The sequence below is a fragment of the Bombus fervidus genome, chromosome 1 (assembly GCF_041682495.2).
Source record: "Bombus fervidus isolate BK054 chromosome 1, iyBomFerv1, whole genome shotgun sequence".
In the NCBI taxonomy this organism is placed as follows: Eukaryota; Metazoa; Arthropoda; class Insecta; order Hymenoptera; family Apidae; genus Bombus; species Bombus fervidus.
The window spans coordinates 25,965,096-25,982,475 of NC_091517.1; the positions used below are offsets into that span (position 1 = coordinate 25,965,096).

At 39.0% G+C, this 17,380-nt stretch overlaps 2 protein-coding genes across 11 annotated transcripts in view; both read right to left on the reverse strand.

Annotated features, from left to right (window-relative positions):
- Positions 1 to 475: 475 nt before the first annotated feature.
- LOC139991344 (endochitinase-like) lies at positions 476 to 7,120 on the reverse strand. 2 transcript variants are annotated; one of them, XM_072011335.1, is made up of 10 exons: positions 7,032 to 7,120; positions 3,296 to 3,367; positions 2,834 to 3,175; positions 2,359 to 2,581; positions 2,178 to 2,301; positions 1,818 to 2,015; positions 1,665 to 1,746; positions 1,393 to 1,604; positions 980 to 1,225; positions 476 to 830 (listed from the first exon to the last, which is right to left on the reverse strand). In XM_072011335.1, the coding sequence occupies exons 2-10, from the start codon at positions 3,357 to 3,359 to the stop codon at positions 705 to 707; spliced, it is 1,617 nt and encodes a 538-aa protein (XP_071867436.1). In that variant the 5' UTR covers positions 3,360 to 3,367; positions 7,032 to 7,120; the 3' UTR covers positions 476 to 704. The 2 variants fall into 2 exon arrangements, with proteins under 2 accessions (XP_071867436.1, XP_071867428.1); XM_072011327.1 differs by lacking the exon at positions 7,032 to 7,120 and adding an exon at positions 3,578 to 3,876.
- An 833-nt stretch (positions 7,121 to 7,953) lies between these two features.
- Positions 7,954 to 17,380, reverse strand: part of LOC139991296 (uncharacterized) — a 182,566-nt gene continuing 173,139 nt past the window's right edge. For 8 of the 9 annotated variants that reach the window (XM_072011301.1, XM_072011270.1, XM_072011254.1 and 5 more), the window contains 12 exons: positions 16,876 to 17,025; positions 16,321 to 16,341; positions 15,909 to 16,176; positions 15,352 to 15,747; positions 15,111 to 15,251; positions 14,842 to 15,032; positions 14,382 to 14,615; positions 13,379 to 13,864; positions 12,998 to 13,180; positions 12,814 to 12,916; positions 12,580 to 12,714; positions 7,954 to 11,776 (listed from right to left, as the gene is read on the reverse strand). In XM_072011301.1, the coding sequence (XP_071867402.1) occupies positions 11,664 to 11,776; positions 12,580 to 12,714; positions 12,814 to 12,916; positions 12,998 to 13,180; positions 13,379 to 13,864; positions 14,382 to 14,615; positions 14,842 to 15,032; positions 15,111 to 15,251; positions 15,352 to 15,747; positions 15,909 to 16,176; positions 16,321 to 16,341; positions 16,876 to 17,025 (2,421 nt within the window). In that variant the 3' untranslated portion in view covers positions 7,954 to 11,663. The remainder of the gene's footprint in view (positions 11,777 to 12,579; positions 12,715 to 12,813; positions 12,917 to 12,997; positions 13,181 to 13,378; positions 13,865 to 14,381; positions 14,616 to 14,841; positions 15,033 to 15,110; positions 15,252 to 15,351; positions 15,748 to 15,908; positions 16,177 to 16,320; positions 16,342 to 16,875; positions 17,026 to 17,380) is intronic. The other variant, XM_072011262.1, reaches the window with a different exon arrangement.

The window sequence follows — 17,380 nt, forward strand, 5'->3', positions numbered from 1 at the left end:
ATTTAAATCTCACGCTTATTGGATTATAACGCGAGTAACGTAAAAGATATGGTCATTGTACACGTGGTCGCTTATATAATTGCACTACTTAATAAAATTAATAGAGCTAATCACGAATATCCAGTATGTAGATTGAATAATCCATTAATACATTGTAAAATCTTACGTATATCTTGTTTTAATATGAAGTTTATTTAAACGGTATATATATAAACGAGATATTATTTGTAAAATTCTTTATTTTATAAGTATATAAATAATGCGTTAAGTATCCCAAATAATTGTTAACTTTTATTTTTAGAAAACCTTTTAACTTTTAAATTATTAGAAACATCTAGGGCGCTTTAAGCTATTTATAATTACGTTTCTGAAACAACAAATTATTCATTACCGTAAATTATATGATTAAAGATAATTATAGTTTATAGTTTTAAAGTAAAGAGATATATATATAACGAAGTAAATAAATGCTGTATTGGATTATAAAAGTTTTGTTATAAATGATATGATGTTTATTGAATTTTCATCATTAGGCAAGTCTTACAACATATGATTATGATAAATGAACGAATAAGATAATAGTCGCAACTTGTTGTGTATCACATATTCGTTAGCAAGATGAGGTGATTATTTGGTCCACATTGAAATATCACGATGGAATTTGTCAGTCCTTTTTTCCGACGAGTTTAAGAAATGTTAGGATTTTATTGAATTCTACACTCTTCTCTATCAGCATTTTGAGGCCAATCGCAAATATTATTCCTCCCGTTCCAAATTAACTTGTTGGGACACGTGAACTTCACTGGTATTCCGTGAACACACTCATAGTACTGTAATAAGAAATATATATATATATATGTAGGTAAATCATGTATAGAGGCTATCAAAATGATAAAATTGTTTATAATTTACTAGACGACAGGATTAATAAATTCTTATACAAGTTTTTTAGCCATACTTTTTAGGATATTATACTTACAGAGTGACATTCTTTAGATGGAATGAATTTATTAGCGTTTTCACAATTGATCTTATGTGCTTCGTCATTGTCTATCGGATGTTGCGTAGATTCGGATTTATTTGTTTCTTCCGTAGTGGAAGAAGTTACCTCTGGCTTCTGAGTAGGTCCTTTTGTAGGTGGTCGAGTAGATTGAGCAATTTGGGTACTTTGAGTAGTTTGAATATTATCCGACGACGTGGTACTTGGTGGCTTTGCCCAGTCAGGCTAAAAAGCAAACAATAATTATAACCAGCAAGCTACGACGTAATATTTTTAAAAGACAATTTCATATTCCGATATTGTTTTAATTATTTGCAAAGATATATTAATTAATCTATTAAATTAGACAACCTTGTCTACAATCTCAATAGGATAAAATAAAATTCATCTACCGTAGGAGTGGTATGAAAATCTTTATCTGGCACGATATATCCTTCTAAACCTTGATTAATGACATTCATCAGAGGGTTGCGGTCACCGCAAAGTCCTTGAAAGTCGTCCATGTCGATGGCCCAAACCATGGCACCAGCGTATCGAGATTCCTTGATGAAATCGATTTTATATTTCACGCTCTCCACGTTTTCATAACCAACCCATTGTGTACCTGTGATTATTAGTTTGACGATAAGGATTATCAAAATTATTTACTTACGTATATGCATACCTTGATACATGTATGGTACTTTGCCAATATCGTCAAATTTTTGAGTCCAGTTACTGCCTGGAGCTTGTAAATTGGTACAGATCTTCAGATAGATATTTTCGATTAGTTTCGAAGCGTAAAGTTAGAAGAAACGTAATATTTGATTGATCGTACTTCGTAATAAGAAAGGAATCCCTTAGCTTGCGTGTACTTTCCAGGTTTACCACCTCCAGCCTCTTTGTTAATGTAGGTGCCTGGCTCGTAATTGTTATTACTTTGACTGAGGGTGAACGTACGTCCGTATAACGGAATGCCGACAACCAGTTTCTTAGCGGGACAGCCTTTTTCTTCCCAAAGCAGAAGGCCATCGTGCTAAGAAGAAAAAGTGGAATCTTATAAACAAATTATGCTATCATCTTGTACGGCATATATTTACGCTAAATTTAGTTTTCAAGTAAGATTTTTTTATTAATTTCACAAGTTAGGTGTAAATTTCGAGAGTAAAGATACACCTACAATTTGTCAAGTTCTTACCACGTTTAATTTTTCGTATGCCCATTGATCGTGTGGACGACGATAAAGTGGACTGTGTACATCAGCAAATCCAGCCCAATTGCCACGAAGATCGTAAGCCATTACATGGATGGCGTCCATATTTCTATGGAAATATTTTCCTTATTTACCACGACCATATAAATTTGATTAATTCACTTACTTGCATAATTCTGGCACGTGATATCCTTCGTCTAGGCGGAATTTTGCCATTGGTACCGCCATCGTGAGCTCCCATCCTTTGTTTTCCTTGTCAAAAGCACGTCTTAATTCTTCGACAAAGTAGAAGAACTTGTCCTTGTCGGAAAATCTGCCACCTCTGTCGGAGGCGCCAGGGTATTCCCAATCGAGATCGAAACCATCGAAATCGTATTTATGCATAAATTCTGGCGAAAAATAGCAGTAATATAGGAGTTATATTTTCCATTAAACGAAATCGAACTTTCGTATTTATATCTTTGTACCAAAAAGCTGATATTAATTATCGTTTGTATAAGTGTATAGAACTACGAATTTTATTTTCACTTAGTCTAACTTGGTCTGTATTAGAAATATACGACGAAAAAGACAAAGAAAAAAAAAAAAAAAAATTAATCAGCACGCTAAAATAAAAAGTAAGTATTTGCAAGTTTACGTACCAACTACGCTCTTGATGAAGCTGTCGCGTCTTTCCTTCACGCTGACCAGGGCACTGTACTTTCTGCCACCCTCTCCCCAACCACCAACAGCCACGGAGGTTTTCAGATGAGGATACTTAGATCTAAGGTTGTTGAAGGCCAAGAAATTGCCTTTATCTTGATCCAGTTCCGGATCCAAGATAAGTATCTCCCAAGTGACATTGCTCACACCGATAAACGAGTAAATGATATGGGTGCAAAGATCACCCGGAACATCATCCACTCCGTAACTACCGACATCCGGTCGATAAATGGCCCAATTACTGAAGTAACACGTTATTCTGGCAGGTTGATTTGCTGAAACTTTTCCAACTCGTGTTATCTATTTTACGTTCCGTTTAAATGGTCGAACGTTAGAAATCTGTTTTCAGTATTATCAATTGTTATTATCGATTTGTTATTCGAAATAAATAGTATGTTTACCTGTCGCGTAAACGAGAACCGCAAGTAACAAGGAAAGCGTTAGAAAACTATTTCCCGATGACATTTTCGTACCTGTAAACAATCAAACGTAGTTAATCTTATTTCATTACGTCACCCCAAAAGTTTTTAACGATACTTCGGATAATAAATTCATCGAGAATAAATTTTCCGAATTAACTGATACTTTGTTGCAAACGATCGGCATCGTTTAAGAGGTTTCGATGTTTCGCTTACTATGCTGTACGCTACTGTATATTGATAATAAAAGATTATAAATATTACCTAAATAAAATAATGCAGGTTAAATCGAACTTCTTTTTAGCAACACGTTATTCACGTTTGATGATTCGATCGATATCTGGTAATTATAGTTCACGGGCGAAGTAATTCCGACATGCCAATCGACGCTTGGCAGTATCAACGTCTGCTTTAGTCGAGTATCGAGGCGCCTCTGAAAGACGAGCGATCTACCGCGACCAAAGCGATCATTTTATTGGACGTAGTCGTTCTTCAAACAGAAAACGATCCAAGCCGACCGGTTTTCAGTAAAGTAAATACCGCGATAACTCCGTGAATTTTTTCCAGAAGTCTCGTGTTATTCTTGTTGTCGCACGAGCGTCGAGCAATGATCCACTCGAGCCCGTTTCGTCGATCTTAATCTTGATCTTGGACTTCTCTTTTGTGTTGGCGGAAGGAATTGCATTTTGAAATTGAATGGATCGCGTCTTGTTTGCTAAATTCGATTCGTTCGCTCTTCGTTGGTTCAATACTCTTGCGATACCATATACCGTTTTCTCTTCACTTTTTTCTTCCGCGTTTCTCTGTTATATATATTTTTATTAATTTTTGCTTAACTTTTACCGACGCAATTACTTTTGGCGTTATATTAGACATCTGTGTTTTCAAAACCTAGAAAAGTTGCCCAGAAAGGAGATGCCGGTTGGAACCGAAAAAGAATCGAAGATCTTAATACAGATAAATAATTTCAATTGATAAGTAATTAACCGACATTTAGATCTCCAGAGACAAAGCCATTTTCTTTGGGAGAACGTCTAAATCGTCGAGGTAATTTTTTGCAATTATTCCGAATCGAGCCAGACCTCTGTTCGCATCGAGACGAAAACGAGTTTGCGTCCAGCGAAAGAAGTGGCATAGAACATTAAAAGTTCAAGCACCTTTTTAACGGGAGTTCAAACGCGAGAAGCCAAAATCGAGGCGACTTTATGCGATACCCACGCATAGAATGGTCCGGACGATAAAAGTCAGGTATATTTTTTACGCGTTTCTCGTCGATAAAAATCGTCGCAAAATCAAGCTGCGAGAAGGTGCTCGTAAACAATCGTGGTTCGTCCTATTGCGCTTTGCAGGCCTGCACCGAGAAAATTACAACATACGGAACGATCATTCGTATAAAATTTAGAACAAAGCGTATCGAAGATACGTTCTACTCTATTAAACGTAAACAAAGATAAAGAAATTCTCGTTGTAAGGGCCTGCACCGAGAAAATTACAACATACGGAACGATCATTCGTATAAAATTTAGAACAAAGCGTATCGAAGATACGTTCTACTCTATTAAACGTAAACAAAGATAAAGAAATTCTCGTTGTAAGGGCCTGCACCGAGAAAATTACAACATACGGAACGATCATTCGTATAAAACTTAGGACAAAGCGTATCGAAGATACGTTCTACTCTATTAAACGTAAACAAAGATAAAGAAATTCTCGTTGTAAAGGCAGTTCGATGGAAAATTTTGATAAAATCTCGATTAGGAACAGCGTCGAGAGAACGTTTACCCTTCAGCGCAATTAACGCTTTCGGAATTATTTTCATAGTAATCGCGGTAGACGTAAAAAACATTCAAAACGAAAGAGTGGAAAAATAGCGCGAAAGGAAAGCGAATGAGAATTCAAAGAGGCAAGAGAACAGATAATGTCTTCTTTGCTAACGCGTTTCTCTAACTCTCACCATCGATAAAAAGATTCCTTTACATTATTTCGGGAGGATTGTTTATATCGTTACGTTGATTCACGATCAAATCGTTTCAGATCGTTGTCTCGCTCCGATGGAGCGTGAATATCAATCGAATATCGATTGGGAAAAGAAAAGTAGGAAAGTAGCGAGGAACGAAGATGAGGAGGGATCGAAGATGGTCCTTGTGTTTGGACGAGTTCAGCGTTGAGTAAAGCAGCTAGATAATGGTTCTGGGCTGTGAAAATAGAAAAAGATACCGAGGCAAGACCGCGGCTTTTTCGTTGCGCGAATTAAAATGCCGGCTGCATCGGATTATCCTTCGACTATTATTCCGCGGGTTGCACTGCGAATACAAACGCCGCGAATTCATACCCATAGCCAGAAGAGATCTTCGTTTTAACCGACACAATAATTCCTACTATTAACGATCTGCCGCTTATCTTTTTACTATCTTCCTCTTGGAACGGCTTAATCAGTTTGCCGATAACTTATATTACGAAGGTCTTCTTCGAAGAAATTCGGGAATCCCGAGCTTTTTCCCTTTTTTGGTCGAATGCTTTGGGCTTCTTTGTAATTTTGATAAAAGTTTCGAAGTAACGTTTCTTCCTCGATCTGTTCTCGTTCTGAAACTTTCGTACAATGCAGCCAAGACAGATTTAACTTTCAAAGGAAAGAGAGGTTGAAATTTGCAAATTCCTTCTTAAACGGAATGCTTTCATTCATGCGCATGATTTCGAATTAGTATTCAAGGAATGGATCGAAGAAGAACGGCTAGTTCCCTTTTCATACGTATTCCTCGTTAGTCGTGCACGTTTTCGAGGTTCTTCCTACTTTATAAGTACGCAGCGACGCGACGTAACTATTTGCGAGTTAGACGGTCGATCCGCCCTGCTATCGGTTTATTGTGTTTCGCTGATTCCGTCGCGAGCATAAAAAATTTAAGTATGAAAAATCTATTATCTTTCACATCGACTTTAGCGATATCGAATCGATCGATGAAACTAATTCTTTCTTATTCATCTTTGTTATGTACATTTCATTTATCTAACAAGTATCGATATCGAATAATGAAGAAACGATGACAATTAAATCTTAATCGTTAAGTTTTTCGAAAGTGAGACCGTTGAAAATCTTTTGACTCGTTCAAAACCTATGCAGACTGACCTTCGAGGTGCAGATCGACGAAAGAGAAAAAAGAAAATGGAAACAAAGCGAGAGAACCGCAGGCCACGTAACGTGTCAACGATCGCGACGAAATTCCAGGCACTTGGTATAAATATCGAGAGATCGTTTAGTTTCCACTCGACGATGTTATTGTACTAGCATAATTAACGATAAAACTTGTCAACGGCCTATTTTTATGTACAGTAATATGTACACTAACACAGTAGAGTATTTAAGTGTCTGAACGAAACTATGTATCAAACTTTAAGTACGACGTGTCACGTAGTTGTAAAAATGGGTTGTAACGGCTGATGGGACGATTTTGTTAATCGTGACAAACGATCAACATTTTGTCGTTTTCTAGTTCTACAAAGTTTTAGTACTTTGGACATTGATCGGATCGTCAAGTATTAAAACGAATATTACGCAGTGCGATAAAAGTACAGAGGAAAATATTTATCGAGTCGGCGATACAAAATGTTAATTGTCAAAAAATAAACGTAAGAATGAGATGTTAAAATCGATGTTAAAGGAGAGACAAAAGGGAGCCGGTTAAAGCGAGGTTGACAGAGAAGTAAAGAGAGGAGGACTCACCTTCGCGACAAGCGGGTAACTCAGAAAAATCGTGGCTTCGGCCGAGTGTTAAGCTCTCATATATACCCAGGTGGACCTCATTAGAATTCAGGTGCAAGACCTACAAAGGCCTGGCACGATTGGTTCGTTCGTCGACCCTCTGCCTCCCGTCAACCACGAGGGGGACAATCGCGCGACGATCACGATTCGTCACAGCTGATGTCTCGCTTCTCGGATCAACCGACTCTTGGCTTCTCCGATTCATCATCGATCCCTTTGTTTCCGTCCTGTCCTTCTCTCGCACTCTTTGCTTTCGTTCTTCTTCATTTACATATACCTTGTTAACTTGTAAGTCGCAATACAGATCCATCGTATCTTTTACACGCCCTTTCTCAAAATTCTCGGTATATTCGAGTTTTCATTGTACGGCATGTATAAAATCGAGAGTATCTTCTGAGACGGAGACAGACGGTCGGTCAGACACTAGGATTACCTGTACTTCCATCTTGTTTTTCATCTCATTTCCTGTTCAAGTTTTCCGTTACTTATATGATATCGTAATTACACGATAATTCATCGAGAGATACTTGTCTAAAAATTGAAATTTTCATTGTCATTTGCATATTAATTCATTCGGTTTTTATCGATTAAACGCGCGTCGTTAACCAATCGAAAGTAATAGCATTTTGTATCTAAACGTGTTTTACGTGCCCGCGATATATCAACGCGTAGCAATTTTATTAATTTCATCTCATTATCTTAAGAAAATAAGCCGACGGCAAAGTTGAATGCAATCGAAAACAAACTAAATCTTTTCTTAATAATAATAAGTACTCGTAGTTTTAGAATATTTCTTTCAAAAGTACCTGAAATAAGATACAACGAACGCTTGAGTCAAGGTTTCGAGCGAATCGTACGTAGAAGGTAGAAGAAGAACGTCAGCTCATGTAATATGGATTTTATTTTATTCGTGTAACAATAACAGTTCCTGTTTCCACAGTAGTTTCCTTTTACAATAGCGTTTCGGTGTTTACATCGCTCTAACAATCCGCCTGGCGCAGTGGCAATCGCAGAAACCAACCCGTCGCTGATTTCTCGGCTACCACGGACCAATCGGACGTCGAACGAGGAGTTTGCAGCGACGAACGAACGTAATATACCGATCGTCCTTTTTTCCCCGAACTTTTGCCTTCAACGTGCGCGATGATTCGCGCTGGAATTGTACTCCATCCACAGAGGAACGTTCTTAAAAAGGGCACGATGGTACCGATTGCCTGAAACGGCTACTCTTTACGAGCTAAGCTCTTTTTCTCGACCTATTCGCTTCCCGAAGGAGCGATCGCGATTCGATCGTTGGTTTCACCGTATATTCTACATCGTACACGGATCATCGTATCGTAAAAAACTATTCCTAATGTCGATGCCTGTGGACCGAAGAGTTCTCGATAATAGTAACGCATTTCTACCATTAATTAGCGTGATTAGCGAGATACGTTTCTCGGGGTTGACAGTCGTCGAGGGGAGATCCTTAGATTTAATCGTTTGTGCTGCGCGTTAGTCTCGCTTCTTTTATTCTTCCTCGTTTAATTGACGAGCAGTTGCCGCGTTTCGCGATCGATCTGCTTTTGCGAGTGTAATTTGGCACTCTTCGATTTCGCTCGAACGCTCTCGTCGTTCCGAATTGTCTAAGCATTTTAACAGATTGCAACCGTACAAGATAGTTTAGAAACACTGGCACGCTTTTGCGACGCTTCGCGTCTCAACGCTGCCTTCCTTCTTAGTCCTTTGAAGCGTTGCTTAGCATTTTCCGTTATGTTACAAAGACTTTCTTATTTATGTTGCTCGGTGTTCGATAATATCTAATCTAAACGATCTAAATAAAAAGAGAGATCGATAAATCCGACAAAACCCGTTTAGTTTTTAATTAAAATAATCTTAACGAATCCAATTGACGCTTCAAAGAATTAAGTTTCGATTAAATTTCTATCGAGATACACGTTGACAATCGATGTCCATTGAATGGATACGATGCTAGACGCTTTTATGGAACTTATCTAGTCGCACTTTCGAGGTCGTCCTTTTTTCTCATATCGTTGGACAATACGTTGGACAATCTCGGGTGACAAACACGAGAATCGACCTCAGAAAAATATAATACACGCTGCTTGGAAACGTCAAAAGCGGCGTAAACGATTCACGTAGAACGAAGAACGATGTTACAGGACGCCTCTAAAACGTACAGATGTATATGTTACATGTTCCTTAAATTACAGACGATTCAACGTCGGTCAAACGTATGCATCCGTATGAAGAAGTTGGTAAGAAAAGTATCGAATAGAATGGCGAGTGTTCGAGTGATTCGTGCGTCGTATAAATCCATGCGTTTGATCGCGTCGAAGTTGGAGCAGATCTACGAATGAAAATACCGATCGAACTTGCAGAAAATAATCACAATGTCGCATCAAGCGTCGTTCTCTTATTTGTCAAAAAACGCGACATATAATATACGTTTAGAATGGTACGATCAAAGGAATTAATGGTCCGTTAAAACGAGTCGTTAGATATTCTATTTCATTTTTTACTTAGATCTTTCATGATTGCCTTAAAGTTCTTACTTTAAGACTTTCTTAAGCCTGACGGAAAACGGACGTTCCGATTGTTTCTTTGTACAACGTCTGAATAATAGAATCATGTTCCGTACATAATTTCCAGGTATTGATAAATTGTATTAATGACTTGTATTAAAAGACTATTGCTTTTTATTTCGTTTAAAAGTTATCGACAATGAAAATCAATCAGTTATTTATAGATCACTCTGTATTCATTTGTAACGTCTTACATTATTTTTGATTGAAACAAGCGTTAATTCATCTACTTATAGAATTGCTGTACATCGTTACGCGTACGATAACGTTGACAATAAACGTTTCGCTGCAATGACTCGATCGTATCTCGCACGTTAAAAACAAAGCGTAAAGCGCACAGAGAGATGTTCGAAGAACTTATTTAAAATTTCATATACCCTCGATCGGTGTTTCACGCTATAAATCCACTCTAGTCTCAGTCAGTTCAATGCGATCGTTACTTATAGCGATCTTTATTAACGTTTAACTATGTTGCGCCGCTCGTAGCATCTACCGTAAATTCAACCTTAAATTTTACCTTATCCTTTTTACCTTACCGCTAATATGCTCGTTTCTCTTACGTAAATTCGCGGATGACTTAAACCGATGATTCCCAAACTCGTTGCAATATGTACAGATACAATAAATTACTTGTTGTTGGTTAACGTTACTGTAACGTAAAATGTAAACTTGAAGAAATATTTGTGAAAGGACGAGTTCGCGAAGCACGACTTTGCGTAACAGACAAATTTCACTGAATTCGATATACGTGTATAAAGCTTATTTCATTTTCATCTGTATTAACGAAAAACTTGTAAAAAGATAGATTTGATAAAGGAAGAAAAAGAATGGTAATAGTTAGAGGAATTTATAGTTTGACAAAATTGCAATATATAAATTTTTCGTAAGATAGCACGAGAAATAAAGGCGAGATATAACGTGTACTTGATTCTTCCAGCTGTTTATAATTAGCCAAACTCTCTGATTAACTATACCTCTGAGTGGGTATTTTGTTTTATCCCTATACTCGATTCTCTTTCTCTAACTAATGGAATTTGCACGAATTAAAGGAATTCGATTACAGTCATTCGTTAAATGAGTCGCATTGTGCGATCGTTTCTTAATTTATTATTATTGCTAGTGATAGAAACTCGTGGAAGCATTCTCTTCGGGTAGAAGAGTAAACATCGAGCCAGAATGGCGTCCAGCAAGATGGCACGAGAATATTTATTACTAGAACGTTTTACGTTGGAGCAACATTTACGATTATAGAATATAGGCTTCGTAATTAGTCTTTAATTTTACGACGACGGAATTTTATATGTTTCGTGTATTTATCGTTAAAAAATGTATAAATACGAATAGAAGCATCCTTTGAATAGAAATATCTCGCGAAACCGTGGAACAGAAGTATGTATTCTTAATGCAGATTCGGTAATTCAAGGATGGACGACGATTAAAGTCTTAGGCTCATCGAAACTTGAAACCATTCTGTCTCGATGTCACGATTAAACGATAAAACGCTTCAAGTAGAAAATAGCAAATACAAATTATTTTTCGTTAGTCGATTAAATCGAACGATACTTATTACAAACAAAATCAAACAAAAAATCGATCGAAAAAAGAATATATAATAAAAAATTAGACAAAGAATTGAAATAATCATTCGAATATTTACTATTTTCTTCTATAAATATCATTCACCTAATTCTGTTCGACACCCATTATACTGTTAGTCCTTATCGACGATCCAGAGAACAGCTATTTATTATCAGTTTATTTAATCCATGATTATGTACAATATTCACGCAAATAAAAAAAAGACATCGTTTTCTTTACTTTTTATATAATCGTAATAGCAAGTATCAGACGAGTCAGTCATCTGTTATGAAATTTGATAAAAGGTTACACGAGGAAAGATGTTTGTTTCTCTGTTGTTCCGGGCTGGCAGTAGAGTTTTCTCTTTTGTGCTAAAAGGACCTGTGTATTTGACAGCTATGTCCGAGGGACGATAACGACCTTGTTCACCTTACGAGTAATAATTCTCTCTTTGCTGATAGAGCGGTAATGGTGTTACTGGCGAGAGATCCTCGTCTTCTAAGCTCGATTCGGTCTTCAAAGGAAGAGTGGCCAGTGCTTTCACTGTTAAAGTGCAGAAGTTAACGTCAAATCAATGTGAAAAACTCGCAGCAGGATTTTTTAAACTCGAGGTTTACGTATTTGTATTTGTACATAGAAATTTCTTCAAGATTTTCGACCGATTAATTAACTTTTCCAACGAACGTTCCATATCAAGTAAGATTACCGAGGAAAATGGAAATTAATCGAGGAAAGGATGTATGAAGGGTAATAATGTAGAAAAAAAAAAAAAAAAGAAATAAAGAAGAAGATGAAAGAAAAATATAAACAAACCTGAGAAACGATAATATGATGTGCGTGTCCTATATGGGAAGATGGAGGAAGCATGTCAGTCAGTGTGCCTGGTTACCTATACACAGCACAAACAATCCAAACAACGCTCACTACATATGACACAACGATGTACGTATATCTCACATCGATAAGACTTTCAACGAGGAAATTAATTATATAGTCGAAATAAAAATATTCATGACGGCGCATGCCAATGAAAAACATCTCCAACATCTTATGTACGGAACTGTCAAATTCTTAAACAAGTAAATATCCCGAGTCTAAATACTATCGCCAGTTGCCGATAAAAATAAACGATTCATTTCGATCGATAGGTGACGATATTCGTCCGGTTCCGTTATAAAATATACAACGAACGAATTGAATAAGCGTAAGCCTTCCGCACTAGGGAATAGCAGAAGGCACGAAAGTCTATCTAAACATTGGTCATGCTGTCACACCACTAGTCGCTATATATTAGATACAAGCAGAATAAATCAAACCAATAAACTATTTATTTCTAACAAACGTACCCGCCACCATCTTGCTCTTTTCCATAACTTGCTTGGCCAAAATTTGATTCAGTTGCAAAATGTGCTCTCTTTGCCGTTTCTCTTCCACTACTTTTCTCTTCAAGCTGTCCGATTGTTCGATATTGATATTATCGTCTGAAAGAGATAACGAGGTAACGATTCGCACGACTATTTAATATTTGCGATCTTTTAGTAACTTAAAAACTAATTTATCGTTAAAAGAAAGTCGCATACCGCTTCCATCTGGCGCAGTCACGGTTGTTTCCGACAGCATCTTTCTTATCGCTTCGGCTTTCTTCAATCGTTGCTCTTGTTCCTCCGCAGTTAATTCTGGTGTCTGGAACGCGATCGTTTCAACGTTATACCAAAGCATCGATACAATAGCGTACAAACTGTATCTACGTCGCAAATTTGTCACCTGTTCAGGAATATATCTTTCAGGGATTACGATCTTGTTGGGCGTTCCTAGCAGCTGATCGATGGTACTCTCGTTATATTTCAGCTCTTTGTGACTCAAAGTCGATCTTACGACATCCGGTGCGTTGATCCTCGGCCTGAGCGCTCGTTCCATATCAAGATCGTCTCTGGCTCTGCCCATTCCCTAGGGAATATCAAAAAAGGCTTCTATATCGACCGCGCGCTTTGCTTCAGCGACACACGCAACACGACAAAACGACGCCAAAAAATGACAAAAACGGAATCAACAAAGGAAAAGAAAAAGGAAATTAAACGAATGTACGTGAAAGGGGAAGGCAACGAGGAGAAATATGAAAACATAAAATACAAAAAGAAACGATACCATCTTCGAGAAGGTGTCTTCTAGATCGAGAATGGGTTTGCTACTGGACACGGTATAGTGTCGTCTTTTCTCGCGGGGAATTTGCCTGCGCCTCGGCCCCTCGATCTTTTTCTCCGTCATCTCCTTGATGATCTGTTTCGCCGCCTCGCTCTTGAAAATCGGCGACAATTGTGGCGAGTTCGACGCGTTCACGTTCAACGACGAACCGAACATTCTGTCCTGGCCTTCGAGGTTCGTCGGTGACAACAATTCCGGACTCACCGGCTCCGGGATGCTCTCGTTTCTCAATGGATTCTCGTAGTGTCTGTACGGTGGGTAGTACGGCGGCTGATGATGGTTCGGTTTAATCGGATAATTCTGCTGGCTGGGGCTATAGGACGGACTGGTCGAGTAATTCGGCGAGCTCATAGGCACGTGCGAACTCGAAGCGAGGCTCTCCGTATACGGCGACAGAGTACTGTCCGAGCTTCCGTCTTGAGTTTCGAACTGCGTTGACCGGCAAGCAGAGGAACGGAGGATGACGAAGCGAGGGCCGAACAAAATAAGGCATCACGGAGGGACGAAAGGCGAAACCAACGAAAACAGAGAAAATGAAGATAATGTATGAAATCATATGTAGCCGATACGTAGTCGATGCCGATGCCGGTGCTCTGGCGATACCGTGTACAGCCGATGCGCTGAATGCGAAAGATCGTAAATCTCGTAGCAAATTTTACTAGACTTTCGTCTCCATCCCAAAATCAGAATACAGAAATATTACAGAAATGTTACGACGAAACAAATAAAATTTGTATGTCAAAAACATCGAAAAATTTCAAATGGCATGCAAAAAAAAAAAAAGTTTAGTATACATAGATTACATCGTACGAAAACAAAAAATATATTATTAGCACGATGAAAGATTTGTCGAGGAAAGATAACGAGGAATAAATCTTATTAGTTCGTCGGTTAATTGACATGTCCGTATCGAAAAAACGCGAATAGGAAGAAGTGGTTAACTTACCCTGACTTTATTTCGTCTAGCTAGCATGGTTCTCAAAGCGTGCATGCTGTCGCTTCTGGGAGGAGGCACTACCGGAACCTGATGAATCTCGGGCTGCTGTTGCCGCTGTCCGCCGAAACCTCTCGGTAAGGACATGCTTCTTTGGAACTGCACGTCGTCCAAATCCGTCAGCTGGACTGTGCTTTGAGCGTGAATCATCGGCGACTCTTCTACCACCTTTCCCAATTGAGCCTTCTAAGAATAAATCGATCGAAAATAGAGCAAAATAAAATCAAAGCTGCGACATCGTCGATCGTTTGTCAAAGTTGCCCGCTACTCAGGCTCGAAATAAATTGACAGAAAATCTTTCCTTAATCGTTACTTATACCACGATAAGATATAGAAATATTTTACTACGGCGAATATAAATCATATCGACCGAGCGCAGTAAACAGAATCGTAGAAAACTCGAAGAAATTACCTCGAACTTCTGAGAACCTTCTAAATCATCGTCGCACAATCTCTTGGCACCTCCAGGCGCCTGAAGCCCGTTCGTTAATGGAATTCCAATGTTTCCAGTTCTGTCTCCCCGATCTCTTTGCCGTCTTTCCGATTCCCGTTTCACGATTCGCACGGTCTTAATCTCTTGTTTCTCACGGTTGTGGATTAAGCCTTGAAAACGTTATTATCGCGAAACACCAATCGCTGTTGCGTTAAGGTCTGTTAGTTTTGCGTTATTGCTTCACTTACCGGCGAACTTGTTGTCCTCGTTTTGTCTGTAATTATCGTTTAGTAACGTTTCTTCGGCCAAGGGTGGCGGCGGAGGAGGTGGAACGTACTCCGGTGGTGGAATCGTACCATTAGTCAAATTTTCATCTTGTCTGTTGTTCTCTGAATCGGTTGAATGTATTGTACGATTGATGCACGATGAGAGAAACTTTTGCCAAAAGATAATTCCGTTAGGTTAAGATTATATATATTTTGTACTTACCGTGAATTCTAGACTCCGTGTTGACGTATAACGGAGAAACGTTCGCTTGCATCAGGCTTCCTTTTCCCTGCATTTGATCCTTTAGAAGCTGTTGCTTCAACTGATGTTGTTGAATCTGTTCTCGTAACTGAGGGGAAAGCGAGGAAATATGATTCTGCGGCGACTGAGGGTACGATTGTAGGTTCGTCTGCTGACGATTCGTGGGGGACGAGTCTTTGATCTGTGTCGGTGAACTGAAATGCGGATACGGTCCACCGTTTTGCTTGCCACGAGGCGACGAGGACAACGCAGGGCTCGATGGCGAATCCAAACCGTGGTCCAAAGTTATCCCAGAATCAAGATCGGTCTCCAACCAAGAGTTTTGCGTTCGCTTCTTTGGTTGGTGCACTTGAGGAGCTGCGTTAGTAACGAAAGAAGGAAATTACATTTACCTCGTTTCGCGATATACTTTGATTCTTATTATTTTCAAACATAGGTTACGTGACGCTTTCAACGGTTTTCTATGTTCAACGTTTCAAACGATCCTCGTACTTTGCAAAAACAACGATTTGGCTTACCAGAAGTAGGTTGCGGTCGAATCTGTTGCACCAGACTGTGAGACTTCTCCGTTAACTGTCTAACTTGAATGCTCAATTCCTTTCGTTGTCTCTGTAGATCTCCGACCAATTGTTGAACTCTTCTCAACTCTGCTTCGAGAGGGCCAGTCGTGGCCGAAGTGTCTCTAGTCATGTTTCCCGCATACCTTCTCGATGCTTGGAGCTTCTGTCGCAGCACCACCAGGTCTTGTTCCAATCTCGCATTTTCCGCGACCGTTTCCTCGAGTTTCTGAAAGGCAAAGATACGGCAAGATTATTCGTTGTCTTTACACGAACAGAGTTAAGAAGCTAAAAGTTTCGTGGAGAACGAAAATGCGAACAGAACTGTCAACGAAACGGAAATTTATCTATTTCTGTGTTTTGATCGATTTACCTGGAAGAATACCGGCTTTACCTGGAAACAACGAATCGACGATTAAATCAGGCAAATCAGTTCCTTGGAGAACGAAGCGCGCCATGCGTGCTCGCTATTCCTCTACTTATACATAGTAAAAAACCAGCGTCCAATTCTTCGTCGGACTTTCTTCGAAAATGCGAACTGATTACTTTTCACGGGCCGGAAACCACGAGCAACTTCCCGTTCTCCGAAGAATAGATCGCCGGAATAAATTCCGACGAAAGAAAACTTCCCGATTGAATCCGCTACCTCTGTCGTCGAATGGAAATTCGCATAAAACCGATTAAAGTTTCACCGTGCGTGGGAATCTGCCGAAACTATTCGCGATCAAGTAGCGTCTGTCGTTGAAACTTAAAAATTGTGCCCGATAGCAACCTTTTTTGTTTCCCGAACGGACGAATCAGGTCGACGGCGTCTATTTTACGTTAAACTTTTTCTCCGTTAATTTTCCTTCCTTCTAACTTGATCTTCGACAATAATCGAAGACAAACCGCGATTCCAAGATCCTAGAGAACGCTTTAAAGTTCCTACCTTGGAGTTGTGTGCCAGCAATACTCTCACTCTGCTCAGCTCTTTTTCCAGAAGGAGCTGCTGCTTCCTGTATCTCTCTGCTTCCACCAAATTGCTCCTGCTGCCCTGTAGTTTATGTCGGAGACCACCTAGAGCTTTTTCCAGAATCTCCTGTAATCGAAATCGAGAAGGTTCAATACGCTGGAAAACTGATTTAGTCCGACCGACACGAAGATAATAACTGCTGGAAAACCACCAGATAGCAGGATAAAAATAATTCATCGATGGAATTCGACTTATTTGGTAAAATTGGTCAATTTTCCGAAATATAAATTTTCAATTTCTTCGTTTCCCAGAAGAAATGATTTTTTCATCTTGCAGAGATCGTCGTTGACAGATGTATCTAAATATTTGTATACCAACATTTTTAATCTCTCTCGGATCTAGACATGGCGGATAATTCACGATTTTTTTACGATTCTACGTCGGATGATCTCTTCCCGCGATTCCACTGTTAAACGCAACA

Bases quoted from the DNA above. Each gene is read 5' to 3' on its own strand.
- LOC139991344 (XM_072011335.1), bottom strand. From the start codon at position 3,359: ATGTCATCGGGAAATAGTTTTCTAACGCTTTCCTTGTTACTTGCGGTT. The intron at 2,582-2,833 runs GTACGTAAACTT...ATTTTTCGCCAG, and splicing joins CTTCATCAAGAGCGTAGTTG to AATTTATGCATAAATACGAT. The intron at 2,016-2,177 runs GTAAGAACTTGA...TTTTCTTCTTAG, and splicing joins CATACGAAAAATTAAACGTG to CACGATGGCCTTCTGCTTTG.